Raw genomic sequence first — 24259 nt, forward strand, 5'->3', positions numbered from 1 at the left:
TTTGTGTGTGTGTCCTCTGATACCCCCTCAGAAGGCTCTGCCTAGCAGTTATGGAGTGGGCTGAAACTGTGTCACGATTTCCAGCACCTTCCTCCATCTGACCCTCTCAGCAGGAAAACACTTACTGCTCACTCATAATACCATTCCCTTTTAATTCTCTCTCTCTCTCTCTCTCTCTCTCTCTCTCTCTCTCTCTCTCTCTTTCCCTCTGTTTCACACGCACATACATTTAGTACGCACGCCACCATCCCAGGATAACTATGTCTCGTGAGCCAGCCTTTAAGCTTTCTTCTCTAATGCCCACGTCTTTTTTGTGTATGTGTGTGTGTGTGTGTGTTTGTGTGTGTGGTATCCTGTGTATGCTGGATTATGTTGTGGGAGTGTGTGTAGAATGGCATACAAAAGGCACGCTTGTTGTGGTGGCGGTAGTATGTCAGCACAGGGGAGGATGTTTAAATGGATTAACTCTCATACAGATTAAATGTCATTCATTTTTTAGGGTATGTCAAAAGCCATACAGCTGAATGAAAGCCTCTGTGTGCATGTGTTTGTGTGTCTGTGGGTGTTTGTGTGCTACATGCATGTGACTGCTGGCTTCTCTTCCTCTTACAGTGCAGCGTTTTTCATACACAAGCCCTTTGGTCCATTTACGTTCAGAAGCTCATGAATTGCAGTGAATGCAAATGTACCAAGAACGAAACACGTACTGTAGTGTACATGTAGTGACAAACAGTTACTCATTAGAGAAATACAGTACTATTAAATGTTTGGCTGTCTAGAGCACTTTAACCCCTTTAACTGCAGAGAACATTTTGTTCAGATACTGTTACTAATTATTCAGTAACTACTGGGAAACTGTTCTATGAGTTATATGGTTATTAGAGTGAGAAACTGACTTGTGGGGCTTCAGAGTTCAGGAGGTTAAGGAAGGGTAAGTGTGAGAAACTTTGTCACAAAGCTGGGGGATCACTACCATCACTCGTACTTGAGAACGTTAAAGCCCCACGGAACCTAAATCCGTATTTTCTTTGTAAGTGGGTTAATCTTGCTTTTGTGGGGACACAACATGCATGTGTAAACTTTGTCTTGTAAATAACTTTCCAGTGTCCAGTGTATTTTGCCAACATTCTTCTCTCTCGATGTAGCTTTAGTGGTCCTAATCTTGAGTCACACGTGTGTAAGCAGTGTCCTTACCAGTCACAAGGCTGATGTGGTTTGTCCTGCTTATGCATCTTTAGGGAACTGTGTTCCCTAATGGTCTCTTTCTCTCTTTTGGAATTGGAGATAATTACTACGATAAAGCTAACAACGAGCAACAGCTAACCGAGCAAACTTAACTGAACTAGCAAGAATGTTCATTCATCTGTTTGTTTGGTCACAGCAGAATTCCCTGCATGCACATCCAGCAGAAATGTGAATAAGACCCTGGCCCATTTTTAAGACGTCACCATATAAAAGCTGGATAATGTTTTTAATGATCCACAAACACAGTGGGGGAGTCTACAACATGAACTGCATATGTTGAGCCTGTTCCGCTCATTTCTTTCCATTTGAGCTGTTGTGTTTAGTTCTGCTTCAGTGAAGTAGCAGTGGCTTAAGGGATGCGAATCACGCACACTCATCAGAATTTTAGGACTATGCCCAGACAGTTCTCGGATAGGTCAGATAAATGATTTTTAAGCCGTGCTTTTTTCCGTCTTTCTACTTACTGAAATTTGTTTTCATTGAAAAGGCTACATTACAGTCTTCGTTGTAATGCAGTTTAACTAAGTCTTCTAAAGTAAACAATGAGAGAAGTCTTCTCATATTCTCATCTCATATTTCTCCAATGTAAATTCAAAACAGTCAACTTTAAAAAAAAATGTATGCACGGAATCATCAAAACATGCTATAAATGCATGAATTTGTATGCATTTAGGTTGGAACGCTTGTATGATTCAAACAACACAGACTTGTATTCAGTTAATTGTGCTTGCATTGATTTAGCAGACGTTTTAGGGAGTTATAAATCCAACTGTCCATGGGATTAGTTGTAACATTTGCACACACTCTACATTAGGCTAAATTGTTCACAAATAGTAGGTGCTCAAAACTAAGTTCATGTTTTCATTTGTAGCAGAGAAGTATAGATTGCATGTATAAAAATATATTAATCTCCCTAAATTTCCTTAAACTCTTTTCAAAATGCGCTAGATTTTGCCCCACTTTCCCCTACACCTGCACTGGTTAACGTTTCCCCTCTCATTTATTCAGGTTTTTCCTCTAAAGCTTCACGATGTAAGTTTGGGGGATTTGGAGACCTCCCTTGTGAAAATGTGCAATTGCCTGCAACATGCAGAAGAACATTGTGTAACGTCGGTTGTGCTTCAGACCCGTTAGTGTGTTGAAAGAGTATTCAAAGGGGACTAGAACGTGTCTACCGAGGATGTAAGTGAATTATTCCCATCATGTCTTCATCAGTACAGTGTGCATTTGAACTCTAAACATCAAACTGGACCTTCTTTTTTAACCTGTTTGTGTGATTTTAATATGTAAATACTTATGATGTGGGAACTCCTTCAAAATCTGACCTAATGTCTCTTACCTTTAAAATACTATTTCAGGCTTTACATTAGGGCGGATCGCAGCAGCGCACAGACACCATGTTTTAGCATGTTTTTATTTCTCTTGATTCAGTAATAATAGTATTAATAGTAGTAGTAATTTTAACTAAAAATCTTTACTTTTGTTTAACAAGAAGCCTAATCCTAAACCTTACCCTAACCTTAAGCTTAGTAACAAAAAAGGGATGATTTTGCCATATTAGTTTTAAAAAATATAACATGTTGCTTTTATAAGACAGCACAAGGTCAGGACTATTTTACTGGACTTGTAATTGTAGGTTACTCCTGTTGTTTTCAAGAAACACACATGCATGCACAAACACACACATACACACACACAGCGCTCTCTCAGTAGGGGACCACTGAGGTTGCTTTTTACTCAGCATGTGTACTTGTGTGCAGACACTGTGGGCTGTCTGTGTCTGTTTTCCCATCAGTATTAACTGACCTCTTGTGTTAGAAGCACACTCTCTTGTCAAATACATCTTTCATGAATATAGACAACCAGCATTTCTCTGTTACTCCCCTGTATTTCCTAATTTGTTGTATCCTTCACTAAAGCCATCACAGTGTAGACGAGTGTTCCCCCTCTTACTGCTTTGCATCATGAAGAAATGCAAGCATTGAAAATAAGTGTCAGATTATTGGACAGGGTGAGTTGCAAGCTGTGTATGAAGGAGATGTGAGTGTGTGGACGCAGAACGACAGGAAATGAGTCAGCTCAGCACCTATAGTGTGCGGTTCCTGCTGGACACACATTGCTGCTGCAGGCACTGAGAGCTGCTGAGTATTTGATAGCAAGAGTCTTCTTCAATAGCCTTCTTTAAATCACGTATACTGTCGTTTTTTATACTGATGAGGTCTGTCCTTCAGGGATTGCTCCTGCCCTCTAACTGTTGCTAAGATTAGTTTGTCTATATATGTCCTTACCTGTGTTGGTGTATGAGTGCTTCAGTTTGTGGTGATATAGAAGGGCACTGAGATAATAATTAAATAGTTGTAAACAAAGACATTCAGAGTGGTTTTATACGAATTGCACCATTCTAGAGAACGTTATCAAGTCAGAATTGTTTTCGTTACAACCATTGTGAGACATCCAGAGTTTTTAATGCCTCCGAAAGCTACATCACAGGAAGTTATTAGATGAAATGGTTATGAATATGTTGCATGATGCCTGAAACATTGTTTTACAGTAGTTTTCAGATAAGCCTTTGGCCCACTTTTTAAATACATTCATGGTGGAGAGGAACACTATGTGGACACCCGACCATCACACCTATATGCGCTTGTTGGATATCACATTATAAAACCTTCGGCGTTAATATGAAGTTGGCTCCCCTTTGCAGCTGTTAGAGCCTCCACTATTTTGGTATAGCTTTCCGTAAAATTTTGTGTCTGTGGGAATTTTTGCCAATTCAGTGAAAAGAGCATTTACGAAGTCAGACACTGATGTTGGATGAGATGGCCTGGCTCACAATTGACTTTCCAATTCATTCTAGAGGTGTTTAGTGGGGTGGAGGTCAGGGCACTGTGCAGATAAAGGAGTTCCTCGACACCAAACTTGTCAAACCATGTCTTGAACCTCGATTTGTGTACAGGTATACAGCCATGTAGGAACAGGAAAGGGCCTCCCCTACAAAGCTTGAAGCATATCATTGTTTAAAATGTCTTTGTATGCTGTAGCTAAAGGGGCCTAGCCCAAACCCCAGCTCACTGAAACTAAGGGGCTGAGCCCGAACCCTGAATAAACAGCCCCAGACTATAAACCCTCCTCCACCAAACTTCACTGTTGGCACCATGCATTCCATGAATTAGTGTTCTCCTGGCATCCACCAAATGCAGATTCGTCCATCAGACTACCAGATAGTGAAGCATGATTCGTCACTCCAGAGAACATGTTTCCACCTCTCCAGAGTCCAGTGGTGGCGTGCTTTACACCCCTCCAGCTGGTACTTGGTATTGCATATAGTGATTTTAGGCTTGTGTGCAGCATCTCAGGATTGGAAACCCATTTATTTAAGCTCCTGACACACAGTTCTTGTGCTGATGTTGCTTCCACAGGCAGTTTGGAACTCTGTAGTGAGTGACGCAACAGAGGATAGGCAATTTTTACATTCTGTACGCATCAGCACTCGGCGGCTCTGTGAGTTTGTACTGCTTCGTGGCAGAGCTGCTGTTGCTCCTACACTTCCATTTCATAATAATCGCACAGTAGACCAGAGCAGATCTAGCAGGACAGAAATTTTACAAACTATCTTGTGGCAAAGGTGGCATCCCATGACAGTGCCAAAAAGCCACTGAGCTCTTCAGTATGACCTGTTCCACTGTCAGTGTTTGTCTGTAGAGATGGTATGGCAATGTGCTTGATTTTATATACCTGTTAGCAATGGGTTTGGCTGAAACACCTGAACGCAGTAATTAGGAGGGGTGTTTACATACCTTTGGTCACAAGCAGAGAGTTATAATGCAAAATAGTCCCTAAATTAAAGTTAATTATTCTACAGAACAAGACTGAACATATATCAATAACTATCATCAATCAATCAATAACTTTTCTTCAATTTCAAATCAGAATAAAATACCTCCTCTTCTTGTTATGAACATAAATGTGGTGGTATTGATTAAAAATGTAGAATCTGCAATTTCAATAAAATTTCTTTGCTTGTTTCAATTAGCTACAAGTGAGAAATAATTCATGTGGAATTACATCATCCTTTTGTTATCACCGGAGATAACTGAAATGTCTAAAGGTTTATTTTTTCTCTCTCCATCTCATAGCAGCCCACATTAAGCAGAGCGTCAGAGCATAACTGTGCTTTGATCTGAGCCACTTCTCCTTCTCCCTGAGACTCTCATAATCACGCACTAATGGATCAGCTTCACGACCTCAAACCTGCAATCACATAAACGTCTTGCTCTGTGTGATACGAGGTGAGTCAGACGGCGCTCATATTTATTGACCTGTCTGGACTACCTCGGGATCTTTATGCTGAAAAGTCCGAAGTTCAAAGTAGTGAACCGGTGAATCACTGGGCTCTTGGGGAGAAGCACTTCTTGGTATGCAGTGAAATGATTCAAAAATAGGAGCCAATTTGCTTTCGTAGTGAGAGACTGGCACTGTTGACCACATTAGTAGCCATGGTAACTGTCTCCTGAAGTTGGAGAGTGTGTTCATTTCTCCTGCCCAATGAAAGAGAATACAAAAGGTCAGAGAGGATTAGAATGTGTAATTATCTTCAGCAATAAGCAGACAGAAAAATGTTAGCTTTGTGAGAGTGGAGATTATTACTACTACTACAGTATCACTGGCTGAGGAGGCTGAGGATTGTACAGCTAAAAACAAAAATGTCAGGGATTGCCAGAGCTGGCAGAGAATACATTATGCAGATTGTGCAGTGAAATTCATTATAAAAGCAAAACTTTATCTCTGTCTTAAGATCTTTATACATCTTTCCTGCTCCCTGCAATTATATCTCTATTTACTGAACTGGAAAACGTATAAATGAACTGGAAAGTAGTATAAAGATTTTTATGTGTTTATGAGCATGTCTGCTAAGAGTCTATTTAACAATATATATATTTGTTCCTGCCTTTGATCATAGACAATGCATAGTCACTTGTTATACACACAAATGACTGGGTAGTTCCCACATGATGACAACAGTAGCCTACTGCTCTGTCCTCCAGGCTGAACAGTACACTGTATATATACTCACTCAGGCACTTGTACAGATAGACCCCAGAGGGCGGTTGGACCAGCTGTACATAAGTTCAGACGTAGGCTAGTACTAACCTAAATGTTTACTAAGTCCAGGTTTTCACATTACTAAATCAAAAGGTTTGCACCACACAAACTAGTTTGAATGTTGAGCTTAAAAATAACTAAATATTTAGGCGTTGGGGACACCAGTGGAATCCACATAGAAAAAAAAGACCTTTTCAGTTAGCTGAGCTAAAAATACTAAATGCTTTATGGTGTGATTTTACTCACAGCTCTAATCATTGCATTGGTTTAACACTGAACATGAAGCCAACCGCCACAGCTCCATTTCAGAGATACTCAGCGGCTGCTGAAAAGCCTAAACCGATGCTGCTGTTGTTTCGGTTGACCATTTAAAAAGCTGCACATTTGATTATTGCATGGAAATATTAAAAAATAAACAGGCAATGGCTACAAGTTTTCAGTTTTCTTCAGTTCAACTTGTACACATTGTTCTCTTTATTGGTTAAGTATGTGTTGGATATGGAAAAAGTCAGTGCAAGCTGCCATCATGTTCCCAAGGCTGCGGGTTTGTATGTTAGTTCTGAACATATTATCACCATGTTAAAGCGGTTTACACATTAGTAAGTTGTTACTAGTTTAGACATGACGTTTTTGGTGCGACCAAATTTAGTAAAAGGGTAGTTTGAATCTACCTAGCGTTGACTAAGGACTTAAAGGTGCCATATATTACATTATTCACCATTTTAAATGGTTCTCTGATGTCTGTGTAGAAGGTATGAGACTTTGCTTGGGGTGTAAAATGCCCACCTGCAGTTTTACATGCCCATTTACAGACCTGTGATTTGGTCCTAGAATGAAATGAGCTGTTTTCTCTTTTTTGGGGGCTCATGAATAATTTGATAAACTCTGCTCTGATTTGCTGGTTTACAGCGAGGCACTGCATGGCTCACACAGAGGAAACATGTTGAAATAGACACAGGCAGGAAAATAAAATGAACCTCCGTATAAATAAGCTAGGTCCTCATACTATTTAGTTAACTATGCTAGTTACATGGAGCTTGCTAATAGCTAATGTTACCTATACTAGCTACTTGCTTTCGATACTGACAACAACACAAAGTAAATTAAAGTTGTTAGCTCAATATGAAACTTTCAATTAAAGATGATTTGGCTTCAGCCTCCAAAAGTAAAATCACATCATGGCTGCTAATTAGAGGTTGTGGTCAGGGTTGTGATGCTAATAAAGCTGAAACTGCCCCTCTCTTAAGTCTTTTCAGAGGCAAATGCTTGGAGGAGCCTGTTTGATATTGTCCAAGGTTTGAGAAACTGCCAGGAGTGAAATGTGCAGAGCAAACTAACAATTGTGAATAAAATTTGTCCAGGATCTCGTAAAAGATGTAGGCACTGAAGTTGGCTTTCATATTCACCAGCTTTTGTGAAGTTTCCATGCTACCTTAAATGGTGCTGCAGTTACATTCTGGCAGCTGTACAATCTGTAGCATTTAAGGTGGAACAGAACATTTGATTAAGAAGCTGGCGAAGAGGAAGCCAACTTCAACCTTTAGAATGAACATCAACCATGTCAGTTGACCTTGGTAAGCAAGTTTTAGGTTCCTTGGAAAAGGTTTAAAAAGTGTCAACATCTCCTTCATAGCCTGGAGCAGTTCATTTCTCCTCCGTTGTCGTAAGTAAATTTTGGAGGTGTAAATATTAATGAGTGAAGGCTTATTTAACAGTTTAGAATTTTGGAATTTGCCCATTTTACTGCCCTTTTTTGCAAATGCAGGATTTGTATTTAAAGGAGAAAACAACAGTGTTTGAGGTTCATGTCATTATTCAGCTATGCCAGTATAAATACAGTTTCTACGGCAAATTTAATAAAGACTTTACACAGAAACTTGGTATATGTATGCAAAACCAGTGCAACTTTTTTCCAGGAGGGGCTTCATTGCTCTTGGGCACCCCTTTCATCTAAGACAACATATACCTGTTGTGGATGCATGCATCAGTACAGCCTTAAAAATCCCTTTAATCTTTTTAAAAAAGCATCTTGGTTATTTGGTGATTAAAGTAGGAGTGGGCAATATGGCAAAAATACACCAGTGCTGCCTCCAACATCATTTTACAGGCTTGGAATACTAATTGGTGTTTCTGAACGAGTGCTCATTCTTAAAATTAGCTGGTTTATTGAATGGAGAGCAAATTTCATATTCCATTGCAAACTTAGTGGTCCAAGTTCATCAGCCTTGTGAGTGAAACAAGTTCAATAGATGAGCATTTCAATGTATAGATTTGTGGCTGTTTATATCTTACAGGAATTGGCTAAACTGGTTAGCTAGCCCGAAATGTTTTTCTCTGTCTCTGCTGTCTCATGACTGAGGATGTGCTCAGCTTCTTCACCTGAATGTTGTTCAACAGTTAAAACTATAGCCAAACAAATTAATGTGTATTTGGCTATTTCCCTTTGTTTAAATGTTGCTTGTTCTTTTGATATTTAAATATTATAAAAATATACAAAATAAAAAACACAGATTTAAGACAATGCAGATCTTTTAAAGAGATCATTTGCTTAAAGAGAATGATAACTCTGTTATCTGTAATAAGTAGATAGTGTAGTGGTTGAATTTACGGCCCAATATGCCGAGAGTTGGGTTTAGTTTCTTGTCATGGTTTGTTCTGAATGTTTTAGGCTGCTTTGAGAAAGATTAATAACACTAGGTTTGCTTTCTTCTGAAACATGATTAGAATGTTAGATGAGAAAAAGAATGTTTTCCCCTTTGAGTCCCCCCAGAAAAGGTCTGTGTACGGGCCTGTGCTCAATGCCCAGTTTATGAGGCACGCCTTGTAGGTCCACTATGTAAGTAGCTCTACTTTTGGCCTACGATTGTTGGTGTCATTTCTAGAGTAAAGGTAGTTTACCACGTGAAAATAAGCCAAGAGTGGTGCTTGGCATTCAGAAACTGACCGTTGATAAAGGGCTAGAGGATGGCTAGCACTCCTGTTCCTGGCAACAGATGAGCTACAGTCTCTAACTGTACTTTAGCACTTCCAATAAAGTGACCAGCATATATTATCGTCTAGGCACTCAAAGGTGTATTTACATTCATTGTCTGTTTTATCAGGTATAACTACAATATAGGCTCACTTTTTAGGTGTACAGTTACTGTTCCTTCAATGAAAGGGACGATCGTAGGACCACCACTGACCAGACATTATTGGGTGGTTGACTGTTCTTCGCACAGCTGTGATACCAACATGTCAGTGGGAGTTTCTGATCACAGAATTACTGTTTGCTGGATGTTTTTGGTTGGAAGATTGTTCTCGACTCAGCAGTGATATTGAGGTATTTAAAACTCCAGCAACATCTCTGTGCCTGATAAACTCGTACCATCACTACACACACTAAAATGTCTCTACTCTGTCAGTGTCACTGCTGTACTAAGAATGGTCCACCACTTAAATAATATGTGGTCAGTGGTGGTCAAGTGTTGGACTATGGCTCTTGATAGATCAGGTGCAAAGGGGCTGATCAATCGTGCAGCAACAGATGGGCTACATTCAGTAATTGTAAACCTAGAAGTTACCCCTGCATGGGACTGATAAAATATGTGACGAGTGTAAGTAAACTGGCAACCTGGTGCATTTATTATATCCAGTAACCACCCATACAGCAGCCTCTTATAGAAATATGTGCAGTATTGTGTGGTGAGTGTGACCCTGGCAGCTTATTGACTGTGTGAATGTGAGAGTTGGAAGAGAGCCATGGGGCTGGCAGAGAGAGAGAGAGGGTACAGAGCAGCATGGACAGAGAATCTGTTTCCCTCTGTCACTGAACATCACTACTCACTGCTTTCTCGCTCTCTCTCTCTTTCTCTCTCTCTCTCTCTCTCTCTATTCTTCTATCTCTATCACTCTTCCTCTCTTCATTTTTTTCTTTCTCTCTTTTTCTCTCTATCTCTGTCTTTCTTTGTCTTCTCTTTCTCTCTCTTTACTTTTCTCTCTTTTACCCTGTTTCTCTCTTTCTTCTCTCTTTTTCCTTTTGTCTCTTTCTTGCTCTTTGTCTTTCTTTATCTCTTTTTTTCCTTCTCTTTCTATCTGGGTCTCTGACTGTTTTCCTTCTGTTCCTCTCTCTTCTCTCTTTTTTTCCCATCTTTTGCTATCTCTCTTTATCCCTCTTTTGCTATCTCTCTTTATCCCTCTTTTGCTATCTCTCTTTTTCTTGCTCTCTCTCTCTTATGCTCTCTTCCTTTATTCCCCCCTTCTCTCTCTCTTACTCATTTTATCTGTCTATGTCTCTCTCAGAGAGGTGATGAAGAGGCAGTGGTGGACAGAGGAGGCACTCGCTCCATGCTCAAGGCCAACTTTGAAAAGGAGGAACTAGAAGGTAATGACAGAATACACACACACACACACACACACACACACACACATACACACATACACACATACACTAGCACACACACGCACACACAGGCAAGGACACATGCAGCAAACACATAGAAAGACTTGTGCAGTGCGCATGCAGTGCGCATGTGCCCACACACACAGGCCGACGTCAGTCCACAGAAGTGATGGTGAATGTGTGAGGAGAGAGAGAGAGAGAGAAAGAGAGAGGGAGACACAGAGAGAAAGTGTGGGTGGAAATCAAGATTACATCCCACCAGCAGCACAGCCTGTCAGAGCAGATGTGCACATGTGTGTGTGTGAGGGTGTAAGAGAGAGAGAGAAAAAGAAAGAAATAAAGAGAAGTGAAGGAAGGAGAGAAAGAAAAGTGGAGAGAGAAGGAAAGAAACTAGGGATGCAACAATGCAACATATATTGTATCAAAGTGTATTGTATATCATATTGTATTGTATCATTGTATTGTAACTAGCATGTTAGCTTGCGGTTAATTTGTTAGCTCAAGGCTATTCTATTAGCTTATGGCTAGAATGTGAGATTGGGACACTATAAAGCTTTTGTTTTAAAAACATAAAATACCTGTATAATGTTGAATGCTCTAATAAACTGAAAATGGAAGCATCAACATGTTAATGTAAGGCACATTTTCAGTCACTCTGTGCAGTTTTTAAAAATGTATCAAATTAAGACACCATTGTTATATCAAATCAAATCCTGAATTTTGTGAATCGTTACACCTCTAAGAGAGATAGAGAGAGCAGGAAAAAGATGGAGGAGAGACAAGGAGTGACAGAGTGAAGGAGAGAAGAAAAAGAGAGAATAAAGAAGAGAAAGAGAGGGAGAGAGAGATAGAGAAGAAAAAAAGTGAAGGAAAAATAGAGAGAAAGAAAAAGAAAGGAGAGAGAAGAAAAGGCAGAAAGAGAGAAGGAAAAATAAAAAGAGAGATAAAGAAGGAAAAAAGGAAAAAGAAGAAAAAAGACAGAAGAAAATAGATAGAAGGAAAAATATAGAATAGAAGAAAGAAGAAGAGAGATAAGGACAGAGAGTGAGAGGTCTATGAATGTGTGTGTTAGTGTGTGTGTCTGTGTGTGTTAGCGTGTGTGTGTTTGTGTGTGTGTTTGTGTGTGGGTGGGTGGGTGGGTGGGTGAATGACACTCAGGAGACATGAGGAGAGGGAGGAGGTGAAGGAGCTGGATGGGTGGATGGTATCTTGCACCCAGAGAGCGTCTCTAGAGGACAGATCAAGGGGAAAAGAGAAGACAGCACTAGTTCAGATGGGTCCATATGACGTCAGCAACATGCGTGAATCTCTAAAGGAGCTATTTCTGTATCCTGCTGTGCCTTTTGAGGGGTGAAGAAAGCGGCAGTAGTGGTCTTATTTAGACATGCATTGTATAAAACCTGGAACATAATTATAGGATCTCATTTTAGGGCAGAGAGACAATTGGGCATCTAATTGTTATTGTCTCTGAGTCTAGCCTCAGTCACCCACATGGATCTGAAATAATGATGTTTCTTTTTTTCCTTTATTTTCTTTTGCTCAGTTATTTTCAGACACCTGACAGTTGTATTTTTATACATACAGCAGAGCAGAAGCAGCTATTTTAAGAATGTCATAACTCCTTTATGTGGTGGAGACAGTTAATGGGTATGTTAGTGAGGTTGCCGAGGGGCAGTGCTTCCAGTGTGCTGCCAGTGTTCATGTGTGTTGTAGCTGCTGGTTATCAGCAGTGTGTCGTGACTGTATTGCGTCTGAGAGAAGAAGCAGCTCTATGCTCCCCTGCTTCATATACCAGCACTAACACACAGCCCTTCAGGGAAAAGCTAGACCCCCCTCTTTCTCTTTGTCCTTTTCTCTATTTCTCTCCCTCTCTCTGTGGTTAGAGAATGCAGGCTGGCTATAGCTGGAGAGAAACTGTTGCCACAGAGAAGAGCTCTGTGTGTGTTCTCTTATTGCAGTGTTAATATGAATTTTAATCTCTGTCATATTATTCTGCTGAATTACTTAAGCGAACAGCACAAGTGTTAGAGACAGTGGGACTCAGCGCTGTTTAAATGCTTCCCCACTGTTAACTAATCAGATCTCACTACATTCAGTTACACTTTAAGATGACTTTGTTTCCAAATGTCATTATGGAGCTCATGATCACTGGAATGGGACTAGTTCAGATGCCATCTGCTCTGTGTGCTTCTGATCAGTGGCAACAAATAGAATTTACTTTGTTTTGACAAATATGCAGGTCAGCTCCCTAACATGACAATAAAATAGCTGATAGCTGGCATTATTGTTTTAGTTTCCAACCAAGCATGTGCATGAAAGTATATGCATAGTATAATTCTTAGTTCACAGGCAAAGGGAGAAACTACCAAGAAAAACGATTTGGACCCAGAGTCCTTATTTGAGCATATTGCTGACCACAAAAATTAAGAAAAAACATGAAGAAATGAGTTCAGAAACATTAATTAATTAAGCAGTTACCACTGTGGCAGTGTGGCACTGTGTCAGTTATTGCTTAATCTAAATACTTCTGTCCAAGGACAGGCTGTTTTTTCCCCTCTTTTCTCTATATTTTAATATTTTACATGAATAGTAAGGCCTTATTCTTTGCTCATATTACTCTTGTGTTATTGTTTTGTTATCTGGTCTCGAGGAGGATGGTTCTCCTTTCTCCTTTCTTGGTTCCTCTCAAGGTTGCCTCTTCTTGCTCTTGGGGAGTCTTTGCCCGCCACTGTCACCACTGGCTTGCTCATGGGGGCTTGGACCTGGAATTTTCTGTAAAGCTGCTTTGTGACAACGCCTGTAGTAAAAAGCACTGTTTAGATAAACTTTGACCTGACTTTGGCCTAAGTGACTTTGAAAGAGGGTTTGTGATTAGAGCGCGGGTGGCAGGAGCTTCAGTCACAAAAGACTGCTTAACTGGCTAGTGTTCCAGTAGAAACAGTGACTAAAGTGGCATTTGCATTTAGATGTATACGAAAGACATCAGTGATTGGGGTGGTATTTGTGATTATAAGCACTCTTTCAATGACCGTGATGCTTGTTTTATAGTATTTAATAAGAAAAACAGATGAGCAACTGGCCCTCAGGTGACTGAGCTAAAACTTGCCCTGGCACTGAGGGGTTTTGGTGGCTGTGTTATGCTCTGCAGGCATTTTGGCCTGGTTTGGACTCACTTGTCCACTTAGTGGGAAGAGTCACTACAAATCACTACAAAGTGTTTTTGACTTTATCCTATGATGAAACATTTCTATCCTGATGGGAGCGGGCTCTTCCAGGATGATAATACCCCCTTCCACAGGGCATGAGGAGTCACTGAATGGTTCGATGAGTCTGAAAATGAGGTTAACCATATTCTATGACATTTACAGTCACCAGGTCTAAACACACATGGGAAATTTTGGGCCAACATGTTAGATGATGCTTTTCACTAACACCATTAAAACACCAGCTGAGGGAATATCTTCTGGAAGAATTGTGTTCCATCCCTCCAGTACAGTTCTAGAGACTTAGATAATAATGTATGTCAAGGTGCACTGAAGCTCTTACTAACCCTTTATGCTGGTTTGTCACCCATATCTATGTGAGAGGTTTGTGGATTGGCTGTAACGAATAGGGAGATTAGCTATAGGTCTGTACTTTAACTGACACACATACACACACACATACAAAAAAAAAACCTTGTGTTTGATATCATATTTTTAGAATCATAGCGTATGTTACTGCATATTTATATTGAAAATGAATATTAATTGCATGTTTTAGTATATTTGTAATCAATTCAGTAAGTTAGAGTTAAGTGTAATGTCATAATTATGTAGTAACCTTTAACTAACTCCTACAGTATAGTCTTTGTATACAGGGAAGCATTTAGCCACCTCCTCAGTGTGGCCTCCTCTGCAGATCTGTGGACAGCTAATCTGGACCTGGGGAGCCTATGAGTGCTGCTAGTGTAGGTCAGACAGCTCTGGCACATTCTCCTCTTCACTATTTACAGCTTTAGATATTTATAACCCTCCAGCAAAAATACAGCAGGCTGTTGGTGCCTACCCACTCCTTTAGCTTGAGTAAAAGAAAGAAACTCTAGTTTGGTTTCTACATCATGATTAGTCCCCACAGTCTGGTGCTTTCCAACTGCTTCAGCAGAATTCCAAGAGGGTTAGATGTCTACATGAAAAGTAATCTTTTGCTTCTAGAGTCTGTTGTTGTCGTGCTGCTGAATTTACATGTTGCTCTAAAGTGCTTGAGAAATTAATGCCACAGTTTCTAGACTTGTCACCATTCATAGTTTGACTGTAGCCGTCGACCTGTGAGGCTTTTTATGAGTGTGTATATGCATAGTTTTAGAGTTTCTCCATGGAGGTGGGGGCTCAAGTAATGATGGAGAATGCTGGGGTTCGAGGCTGTGTTTACACAGAAAAGCACATAAAAAAGAAACAGCTTATATTACAGCCCTAGAACTACCTTTCATTACTGTATACATGCAGCGTGCTTGTGCTGCAATTTGTGTGTGTGTGTGTGTGTGGTCTCTGTGGCAGATGTTAAAACTAAACAGTTTCCTAAAGCTTCAGTTCCTGGGACTAATTTAAGTAAAATGATGAAATCAACTAAAACGTTCCAGTGGCATTTTTTTAAAGTGTGACACAGGTGTGGTGTGTACTTTCAGTGAACTAGAAATGCCATGACCTCCAAATGATTCAAATCCGGATTAAGGGGAGTGCTATTCAATATTTACTGTCATTGTCAACACTATTAGAAAACATCCTTTTCGACATCAGCCTGTAATGAAATTAAATTGTGTGGATAAACTAGCAGATCACAGTACAGGTATGTAACAACATGTGAAAGTTGTAATCCTCTATACAAACTCCCTATTTGGAATGCATCTGCTCCAGTAGTCATTATGATCTATGTATGTAGCAGACACCCTTATCTAAAATGACTTACAACAGTCTGTGAATGTAGTGTTGGGAGTAGGGGTGGCTGACATGGAAAAAATACAATGTAACAATACCTGTAATACATGATATGCATCACAATAATTGGTTTTTCTGAAGTTTGATAAGTTGGAACAGACAGAATGCATCTGCTGGTGATGATGTGATGGATTGTTAAAATATGGATATACAGCCACTGGCAGTGCTGACAATAAAGAAATTTGAAGATAATTTGAGTTGAGTGGAGTGTGGAGTGTGATTTGATGTGATCAGAGTGCAAAACACTCACACTTGGAGAGAAAAAAAATGATAAATTCTACTTATCAGTTTTGTGGCCAACCTTTATTGATAATTACCAATTAATTGATACGTGCCCTATAAATCAGTGGTGTTTCTGCCTGGATGGAGAATTGAAAGTTCAGTCTTAATGTGCAGGGTGATGGTGTTGGCCACTAAATTCCTAAAAATAAACACTACTTAATGGTTCTTGGCGTAGATGTGCGGTTGTAGGAGCAAGTTTAATTGGTATAGAAACTTTGAGGTGTGTGGAGAGTACTTAAACCTTAAAAAGGTTCATCACACGCATATTTTATACAAAGACAGTTATATGGGTCATTCTGTTGAATTGATTCAAAGTCAAAGTTCAAAACACATTTCAGACTGACTTGGACTTTAGACGAAAATCCTTTTGCTTTGAATGACCCTATACCTTAATTATGTCCATCTTATTAAATCTAATGATTGAACATTCCATTTTGTCACTACCAAAACAATCATAACACTACTGAAACATTACCAAAAAACATCACAGTTTTAACTTTTTAGCCTAAAAGTAAGAATTTTTTGCATATCTTAAAAACGCTAGCCAGTGCCTAACTAGCAACACATCTTTGAACGGTTTATAATATACAGTCATAATATTTTTCTTTAAAACACCAAAACATTTACATCATTGCAGAAAATATGAAATTCGGTAGTGACAGTTCTTAAGGTTACACACATTTTTTCAGACTTTGTGACGCATTTATTTAAAATCGAACTGCTCACAATGTGGCCATGAGGGACAGGGATGCAGTCTCACTTCTGCTCTGTAATGCAGGGAGTGACTAAAATAAACTTCCACACATAGACTAAATCTCTCTGTGTTTCTGAAACTTTTTTTATTTCAAATTAAACACATGATAAATCTAATTCTTTAAACTTAAGCAATTTTAAGCAATATTAAGTATTATTCTCACAAGTTGAAATTTAGGAGTCCCATATCTTATAAATGATGACTTTGCATATTTTTCGCTTATTACTATCTAAATGAATGCTTTAGGTTTAAATAGACAACATAATCCTTGTAAATATCTAAGGTCTAAATATGTAAGTGTTTTAAATAGTTTTTTACTTTTGGACTGCAGTTTGAACTAAAGCAGAATGGTCTCTGTACAATCCATAAATTCAGTGCACTCTTTTTGGCATTCTTGTTTTCTGACTGTCCAAACAAAACAGATGTTTTGAATGCAGTCAGAGTGGTTCACACAGCACCTGTGCTTTTGAGAGTACTCAGTCCTTTTCCTTTGTACACACATAGGTCACAGGACACTGTATATTGGGGTGCATGTCCCCTTGGGGCGGCGGACCCGCAGACGCCACCGTCACCATGGCCACAGACACAGGAAAAGGAGCAGAGAGAGAGACTCAGGAGTGGGGGATGGACGAGAGTCACCTGCATATGGTAAGAGTTCTATTTTGCTTTATTTGTCCTTTTGTCTTGCTCTCTCTTTTTCTCTCTCTCGCTCTCTCCTTTTTCCTCTCTTCTTTCTTTCCTTGTATACCTGACTCTCTCTCTCTTTGTCTCTCTCACTCTCTCACTCTCTCTCTCTCTATATATATATGACCTTCTGCTCGAGGTTGTTTCTGTGCTGTGTGAATTCTAAGCAGCCTCCTCGCAGGCTCGCTGTTCATTTAGCCAGCCGCTACATGCCGATGAGTCACTCAGCCTCCTCTGCGAGGCTGCAACGATTATGCTCAGTCAATTCATATGTCAATAACATCGTAGTCGCACATTGATTCTCAGTAGAAGCACTGCATTCTGCACATTAAAAAGAAGAGGAGATGGGATGGGGGCATGAAGCTTTGTGATCTTAGCGCAGACTAAAGATAACTGTATGTGATTTTATGTGAGAAACATTTTCATTTACATAACTGACATTGCTAACAGTTTTATTATGCAAGTAGCCAGTCTTGTATTTCTGGTATGAGATGAAACAGCTCATATAAATAAAAGAACTGCTCTGAAAATCAGGGCAGATGATCTTTCAGAGCTGAAGTAAGTTAAAATTCTGCTGTGTGAAACACACTGCTAGTCTGGTAATACTCACTCTGTGTGTTGCAGACACACCCTCTCAGAGAGTCCAGTTTCTGCTGGGAACTGAGGATGATGATGAAGAACACATTCCACATGACCTCTTCACCGAGCTGGATGAAATCTGTATGCGTGATGGAGAAGATGCTGAGTGGAGAGAAACAGCCAGGTGATCCTCCTCATGCCTCTCACACCTCAGCATAGTGTTTCTAGTCAATCATGTGATCTTTTAGCAACAAATCTTTGCTCCAAAATGGTAGCTTTACAAGAAAGGAAAAAACCTGCTTTACTTTTAATATAAGTCAATGGAACCAGACTTTTTTCCAAGTCATTTTGGGTCATTCCCTTTAGTCCATTAGTCATGAAATGTACACACAATGTAAAGGCCAACAGGTATTTTTGAATTATGCCAAAAACTGAAAACGACAAAAATGGAGATACAAGGTTTTGTTCTGACAATAGTGATATATTATTACAGCTCTATTACTGTAGTAACCTTCGTCTTCAAATTATCCTTAGAATAGAGAGAACAGACAACAGAAATGACTTGTCAGATGAGGAGAACAAGCTAAACGACAAAGTTAGCTAGGTAGCTACCTGGCTATCTAGATAACTTACCTCAGTTTAGCTTCTTTTCTCTCGCTGAAAGAATTAAAAACTGAATGAAGACAGAATCACTGTTTTCTTTATGTTTTGCTTGATGACTGAGTAAAGAGTTGAACTGTTGCTAGCTTGGTTGTATTTATTAGCATGTAAATCAGTGGAGTGCTGTCAAGATTGGTTGACACCATATGGATTCTAATGGTTGCATGATATATTTGTGTACTGCTATTTTAAATACAAAAACAGCGATATACAGGAAGACCCTACACTCTCAGCAGTTGAATTGGTGACAATTTCAATCATGACCATAAAGTTGAAGCAGAAAGTGCTTTCATAAATTGAAATTCATGTTTTCAGCATTTCATGTGAGGAAATGTGAAATAATGAATGCAGCAATTAAGATAAATAAATACTTTTGGACAGCATGTGTTTTCCTAATGTGGACATTATATAATTTTTAATATAGTGCAGTCATATTCTAAGCCACTCAGAGAGATGGCTATTACATTGCTGTAAGTGTGAGTGATGGCTTATACATCAGACCTGCTGAGTAGTAGTCTAAGCTAATGTGGGCTTACAAAAAACTTGCATCATTGTAGAATGTGTGTGTATGTGTGTATGTTTGAGTGTGAAAAAAAGACAGATGAGAGAGAGAGAGGGAGAGAGAGACAGAGAGAGAGAGAGAGGCTAAATAAAGCAGCAGTAATAAAGAATGCAGCTGCATTCCTAGTAGTGTGGAGCACTCTGTTTGGAGGATGCAAAGGGCCTGAAGATTATTAGAAACAGTAATTGCTGCAGTGTTAAAACATCATGAATTAATGACAACACTTGCCCAAAATCAGGACGGAGGACGGAGGAGATAGTTCTGAAATTGCAACATGATTGATTTTTTTTTTTTGATGGGGGTGTGAAGGGTCAGAGGATGATTGTGGGGGAAAAACACTTTCAATGAAATTTTATGACCATTTTCTGAATTTTGTGATAAAAACTCAACAATCTGACTGTTTGGCAGTGTGAATCAGAGATTAGCTAAGCACCTCACTTCACTGTTTTTTATTTCTATCACTATTATGTGATTGTTGTGTATTTGCACTATAAAGCACTTACATATGGAATATTGGTTTGTAAAGTAAAAAGTCTGCCCCCTGAAGCAGACTATTCAGATACATATGCCTGTTCTCATATTTCAGCATGATAAAGTAGACGTATCGCTTCATTCAGAATGTTGAATGGCTATTTGCCCGTATTCCCATACATTAGAGCAAAACATTTAACCAAACTTAACCAAAGCCAACATGGATTGTTGTTTTGTTTAATTATAGCCAGTAATGCCACGTGTGTTTCCTATAGTTGTGGAGTTCATCAGTAAATGTTTTGTATGCAGTTAAGGCAACAAAAAAGAAAGAAGCACTAACATCTCCTGCTTGTATGTTACAAATGAAATTGTTTTCAACACATATTGACTGTACTGTAATCATTTGTTGATTTTTGCCACTACAGTTATTAATAGTCCTTCCTTTTTCTACTTAATAATCATCTAATTGGTTATTATTAAGGTATTTTGCTTAAATATTCATAGCAACGTGCAGATCAGACTAAGCAGTGACCATGGAAAAAAAACCTGCTACTGTAATAGGTAATCACATTGAATCCATATACTAAATATAAATCAGAATTCATTAGAAAATACACTGTTATTACTCCTGTTAATAATAGTGTTTGTTTTTGTGTTTTAATATTGACATCATGTTCATTATTATGTTCAACAAGTTTTACCTTCTGTTTCCTGTGATGAAGTTTTAGCACCGCCCCACCTCCTCTCAGGTCTTGTAGTGCCTTAACTCCATCTCAAGTTCTCAGAGTTCTCTATATGAATTTATGAGAGAGTCATACAGTCTCTTCTCATTCTACAACCATATATTTAAAGCATGGTCTGAACTTCCTAAATCCTACATCTTTTAAGCTTTGGCTCTGGTGGACCTCATGACCGTCCTTGTTTCGCTTTCTTTCTCCCCTTCTCTCTCTCTCTCTCTCTCTCTCTCTCTTTCTGTCTGTAGATGGCTGAAGTTTGAGGAGGATGTGGAGGATGGAGGGGAGAGATGGAGTAAGCCCTATGTGGCCACACTTTCTCTGCATAGCTTGTTCGAACTACGCAGCTGCATTATCAATGGCACCGTGCTGCTTGACATGAGGGCCAGCTCTCTGGAGGAGATTGCAGGTGTGTATGTGTATATGAGAGCTCCATGAAAGAGAATGCAGGTAACATCTCATTCTTTGCAATATTTGTACTTAGCATTTTGCATTGATTAGCTATGCCAGGTCATTTCTATTATATGCAGTACTGTTAAATAATAAGCGTGTGTAAGAAGCTACCTTCGCAGTCAAAGTATTCTCATTCAGCTCTTTCGACATTTATAGCTTCTTAGGGGAAACCTTAAAGGAATACTCTGGCATTTTTCAATCTAATGTCTGTCTGCTGCTGCAGTATATGATTACCATGAAGACTAATTTTGACTGGTTCACTATACAGAGTGAAAGAAGAAGCAACTGCCCAATTGGCTCCTGTTATATGTGTGTGTGTTTAGGGGCTACAGATATGGCCAGTCGAGATTAGGCTACCTAAAGTCGTACTACCAGAACTGTGATTCAAATCTGCAGCTCTCTGGCTACCACAGAACCCATGCTAATAATATTACTTCGATCTTTACATGTGTATGCAGTCGACCCAGCAGTAGAAAAATGCATTGTCTTTCTGTGAGAGTGAAGATTAGCATACAGTGGGAGCCTGTTGTATCTTTGGAACCACTGGTCAGGCATTGTTAATCATTGTCAGGGAATGCTAAATGATCTAGTCTGCATTTTGACCATACAGACCCCTGTCTGTCTGATTTGTTGCATAGAATCAGAGGAGTCAGTGGAGAGAGACCTTTTTCCCAGTGAAAACGGTGTTCAACTATATAGAGCTGCTAAACCATGCAAAGAACATTCTCTGAGAAGAAAAATGGGGACTGAAGCAATATCTGCACACATTGCTCTGTGGATATTTTGCATCTTGTTGCCAGAAACCTTCATTAAATCCCTGGTAGTGGCTTGTAACCAGCAAATAATCCCGCCTAGCTTACTCTGCACGCTTAGTATGTCCTTCTGTTTTGAACAGAGAAACAGAAAGGCACTTGAGCAGCCTCTTCCATGGTCATTGAGCATCTGTGGTGATGTCTTAAGCCTTGTATCTTTCTTGCAAAATGGCCTGCTGAAAATGTAAAAGACCTGTCTATGATATAAACAGTTGTTTGTGGGGGGTGTTGTGCAGATGGGGGGTTTGTATGTTGTAGCTATGCACTACAAGTCCAACATCCTCTCTGCCCTGCTTTCCTAAAAAATATAATTGTGTTGAGTTGCTCAGCCATGAGCTCAACTAAGAGTGCCTCTTTCTTTTCCATCTTCACAGTACTTGCATTGTGGTTCTACAAGGCCATTTACATTTCATAAATTAGCATTTTTTTCATGTTTGATGAAAGGTCAGTTGATGTCTTTCGTTCCACTCGCTTCTCTCATTTGTGATTTTCTGCTCTATAAAAATGCAAATTATTGTCTTCCATTGGAATGAATTAACAGAAACATGACAACAATGGGTGAAAAAGCTCTTTCTGTTTGCACAGAGCCATTATTTTTTAACATAATGTGATGTTCTTTTAGCTGCGGTTTATTGCACACTTCACTGCTCTTTACTGTACTGTCCCATTAACTTCACTTATAGAGGTGTCAGGAATATCAAGGGTTTCTATACCTACATATTAATTTTTTCCCCAAAATACTTAGCGCAGATTAGTCATTCTAAATAGCACATTACTTCAGTATCAAGGCTGAGACATATGCTCTGTAAAGTATTAATCAGTCCATTTATTATTCACGGGATATTAATTATTGATACCTTTCTGGTGCACATAAGGACAATTTCAGAGCCCACTTTCAGTCACGCCATTCTCCAGCAGGTATAGCAGATGTTTTTTAGTGTCCAAATAAAGATATTTTTTCAAGTAGATACCAGCATCTGGAGTATATTACACATTACGCAGATGGGGCCACAGTCTTTTTTCTGTCGACATCAGTTAAAGAAGACTAGCATAATTCAGTGCTGTACAACTATCATGAAGTAAAGCCCTTATTTACACCTCATAAAAGCTGTCTGAGTGGGAACCTCTTTGACAGGTTTATGATAATCTGAAGTCCAAACTTCATTTATTAAATTTCCATTCAAAAAAGTAATTAAGTACAAGTTATCCATTTTTCAGCATCAGGAAAATATAAAAATCTGCAGGGATATCTTCCTACACCCACAAAGCTCAGTCTTAGAAGTTGCGTGGTTTTCTGCTTCTTGCGATCCATGTAATTCCAAACACATTCAGTGATGTGGAGGTCTGGATTCTGAGGACACCGTTTTTTTTTCTTCTTTTTTGTCCATTTGCTTTTCTTGCTTCTTGACAGCTGCACATCTTTTGAGACCCATAGGATTGTCATCTGCAGATTTTTGCAGATCTGAAGCAAGAGTGGAGCTTGATTTTCTCCTCTCTCTCAAAGAAGAAAGCTTTAAGTGCTGTTTATCTGGTGGTGACAGTTTTGGTGGGTCTAACAGGTCTTGCACAGTAGTCTGATGTTCTCTGTACCTTTTAACTCCTCCTTTTTCACTTTTTTCCTTTGACTTTCCCATTCCTTGTGCAAGTGGATAATCTTATAACTAACCTTCTCAAAAAATTCTTCTTGTACATAATGGCCATTTTGAATGGGAGTTAAATGAAGGGTGATCTCTGACTTGAATGGTGATCTCTGACTCTGACTTACAGTCAGGGTTAGTTTGGAATTATGCTTTTCTTTCTCTCTCAGACATGGTGCTGGACCAACAGGAAGCATTGGGAGAGCTTGATGAAGAGGTGAGGAAGAAGGTCCGCGAAGCTCTGCTCAAGCAGCACCATCATCAGAACCAGAAAAAACTGGCCAACCGCATTCCCATAGTACGCTCCTTCGCTGACATTGGCAAGAAGCAGTCGGAACCAAACTCTATGGACAAAAATGGTATGGCGTATCCTGAAGGGGATTACACTTCTACAGTTCATGTAGTTTTCCTTTCCTTTCCTGTACGTTACTATACATAGTATGACATTTAGCCTGCAAGTTGATGTGACATGTGCAACTTATGTTATGTAATGGCAGAGCAGTCAGTACAGATTATTCCTGATCTCCTCTATATAGCATATCACATGTCAATCTTTCCGGTTCAGCATATGCTTATGATTATGCTGTGTGAGGGTATATGCCAACAGAATAGTATAATTATTACAGCAAGGTCAAAAAGTCTTTTAGATACATCCAGATATGCTATAGATACTCTCCATTGAGGTTTAATCCTAAAATGTGCATTAAATCTGCAGTGGAGATGTTCAGTTGGCCCTCTTTGGATTTAGGATTGAGGGCTAAACTCAATGTAAAACACTCTCAGTAGCTTTCATTCTGATTAAAATGTATTAATCTGGATCATTGTTTTGGAAGATTCTCTTAAGCTCTGTGACTCTGTGGTGCAGGAAGCTGGAATGGAAATCACAGTGCACATGCATATGTTATCTTAGTCTAGTTGATGATGAGGTT

General features: G+C 39.3%; 1 protein-coding gene across 3 annotated transcripts in view; it reads left to right on the forward strand.

Moving 5' to 3' along the window:
- slc4a10b (solute carrier family 4 member 10b) overlaps positions 1–24259 on the forward strand; it is a 67502-nt gene that overhangs the window by 17542 nt on the left and 25701 nt on the right. For all 3 annotated transcript variants that reach the window (XM_036567755.1, XM_036567770.1, XM_036567763.1), the window contains 5 exons: positions 10630–10711; positions 17243–17386; positions 18047–18185; positions 20677–20837; positions 23501–23689. In XM_036567755.1, the coding sequence (XP_036423648.1) occupies positions 10630–10711; positions 17243–17386; positions 18047–18185; positions 20677–20837; positions 23501–23689 (715 nt within the window). The remainder of the gene's footprint in view (positions 1–10629; positions 10712–17242; positions 17387–18046; positions 18186–20676; positions 20838–23500; positions 23690–24259) is intronic.

This window comes from Colossoma macropomum, unplaced genomic scaffold (assembly GCF_904425465.1).
Source record: "Colossoma macropomum unplaced genomic scaffold, Colossoma_macropomum, whole genome shotgun sequence".
Taxonomy (NCBI): Eukaryota; Metazoa; Chordata; class Actinopteri; order Characiformes; family Serrasalmidae; genus Colossoma; species Colossoma macropomum.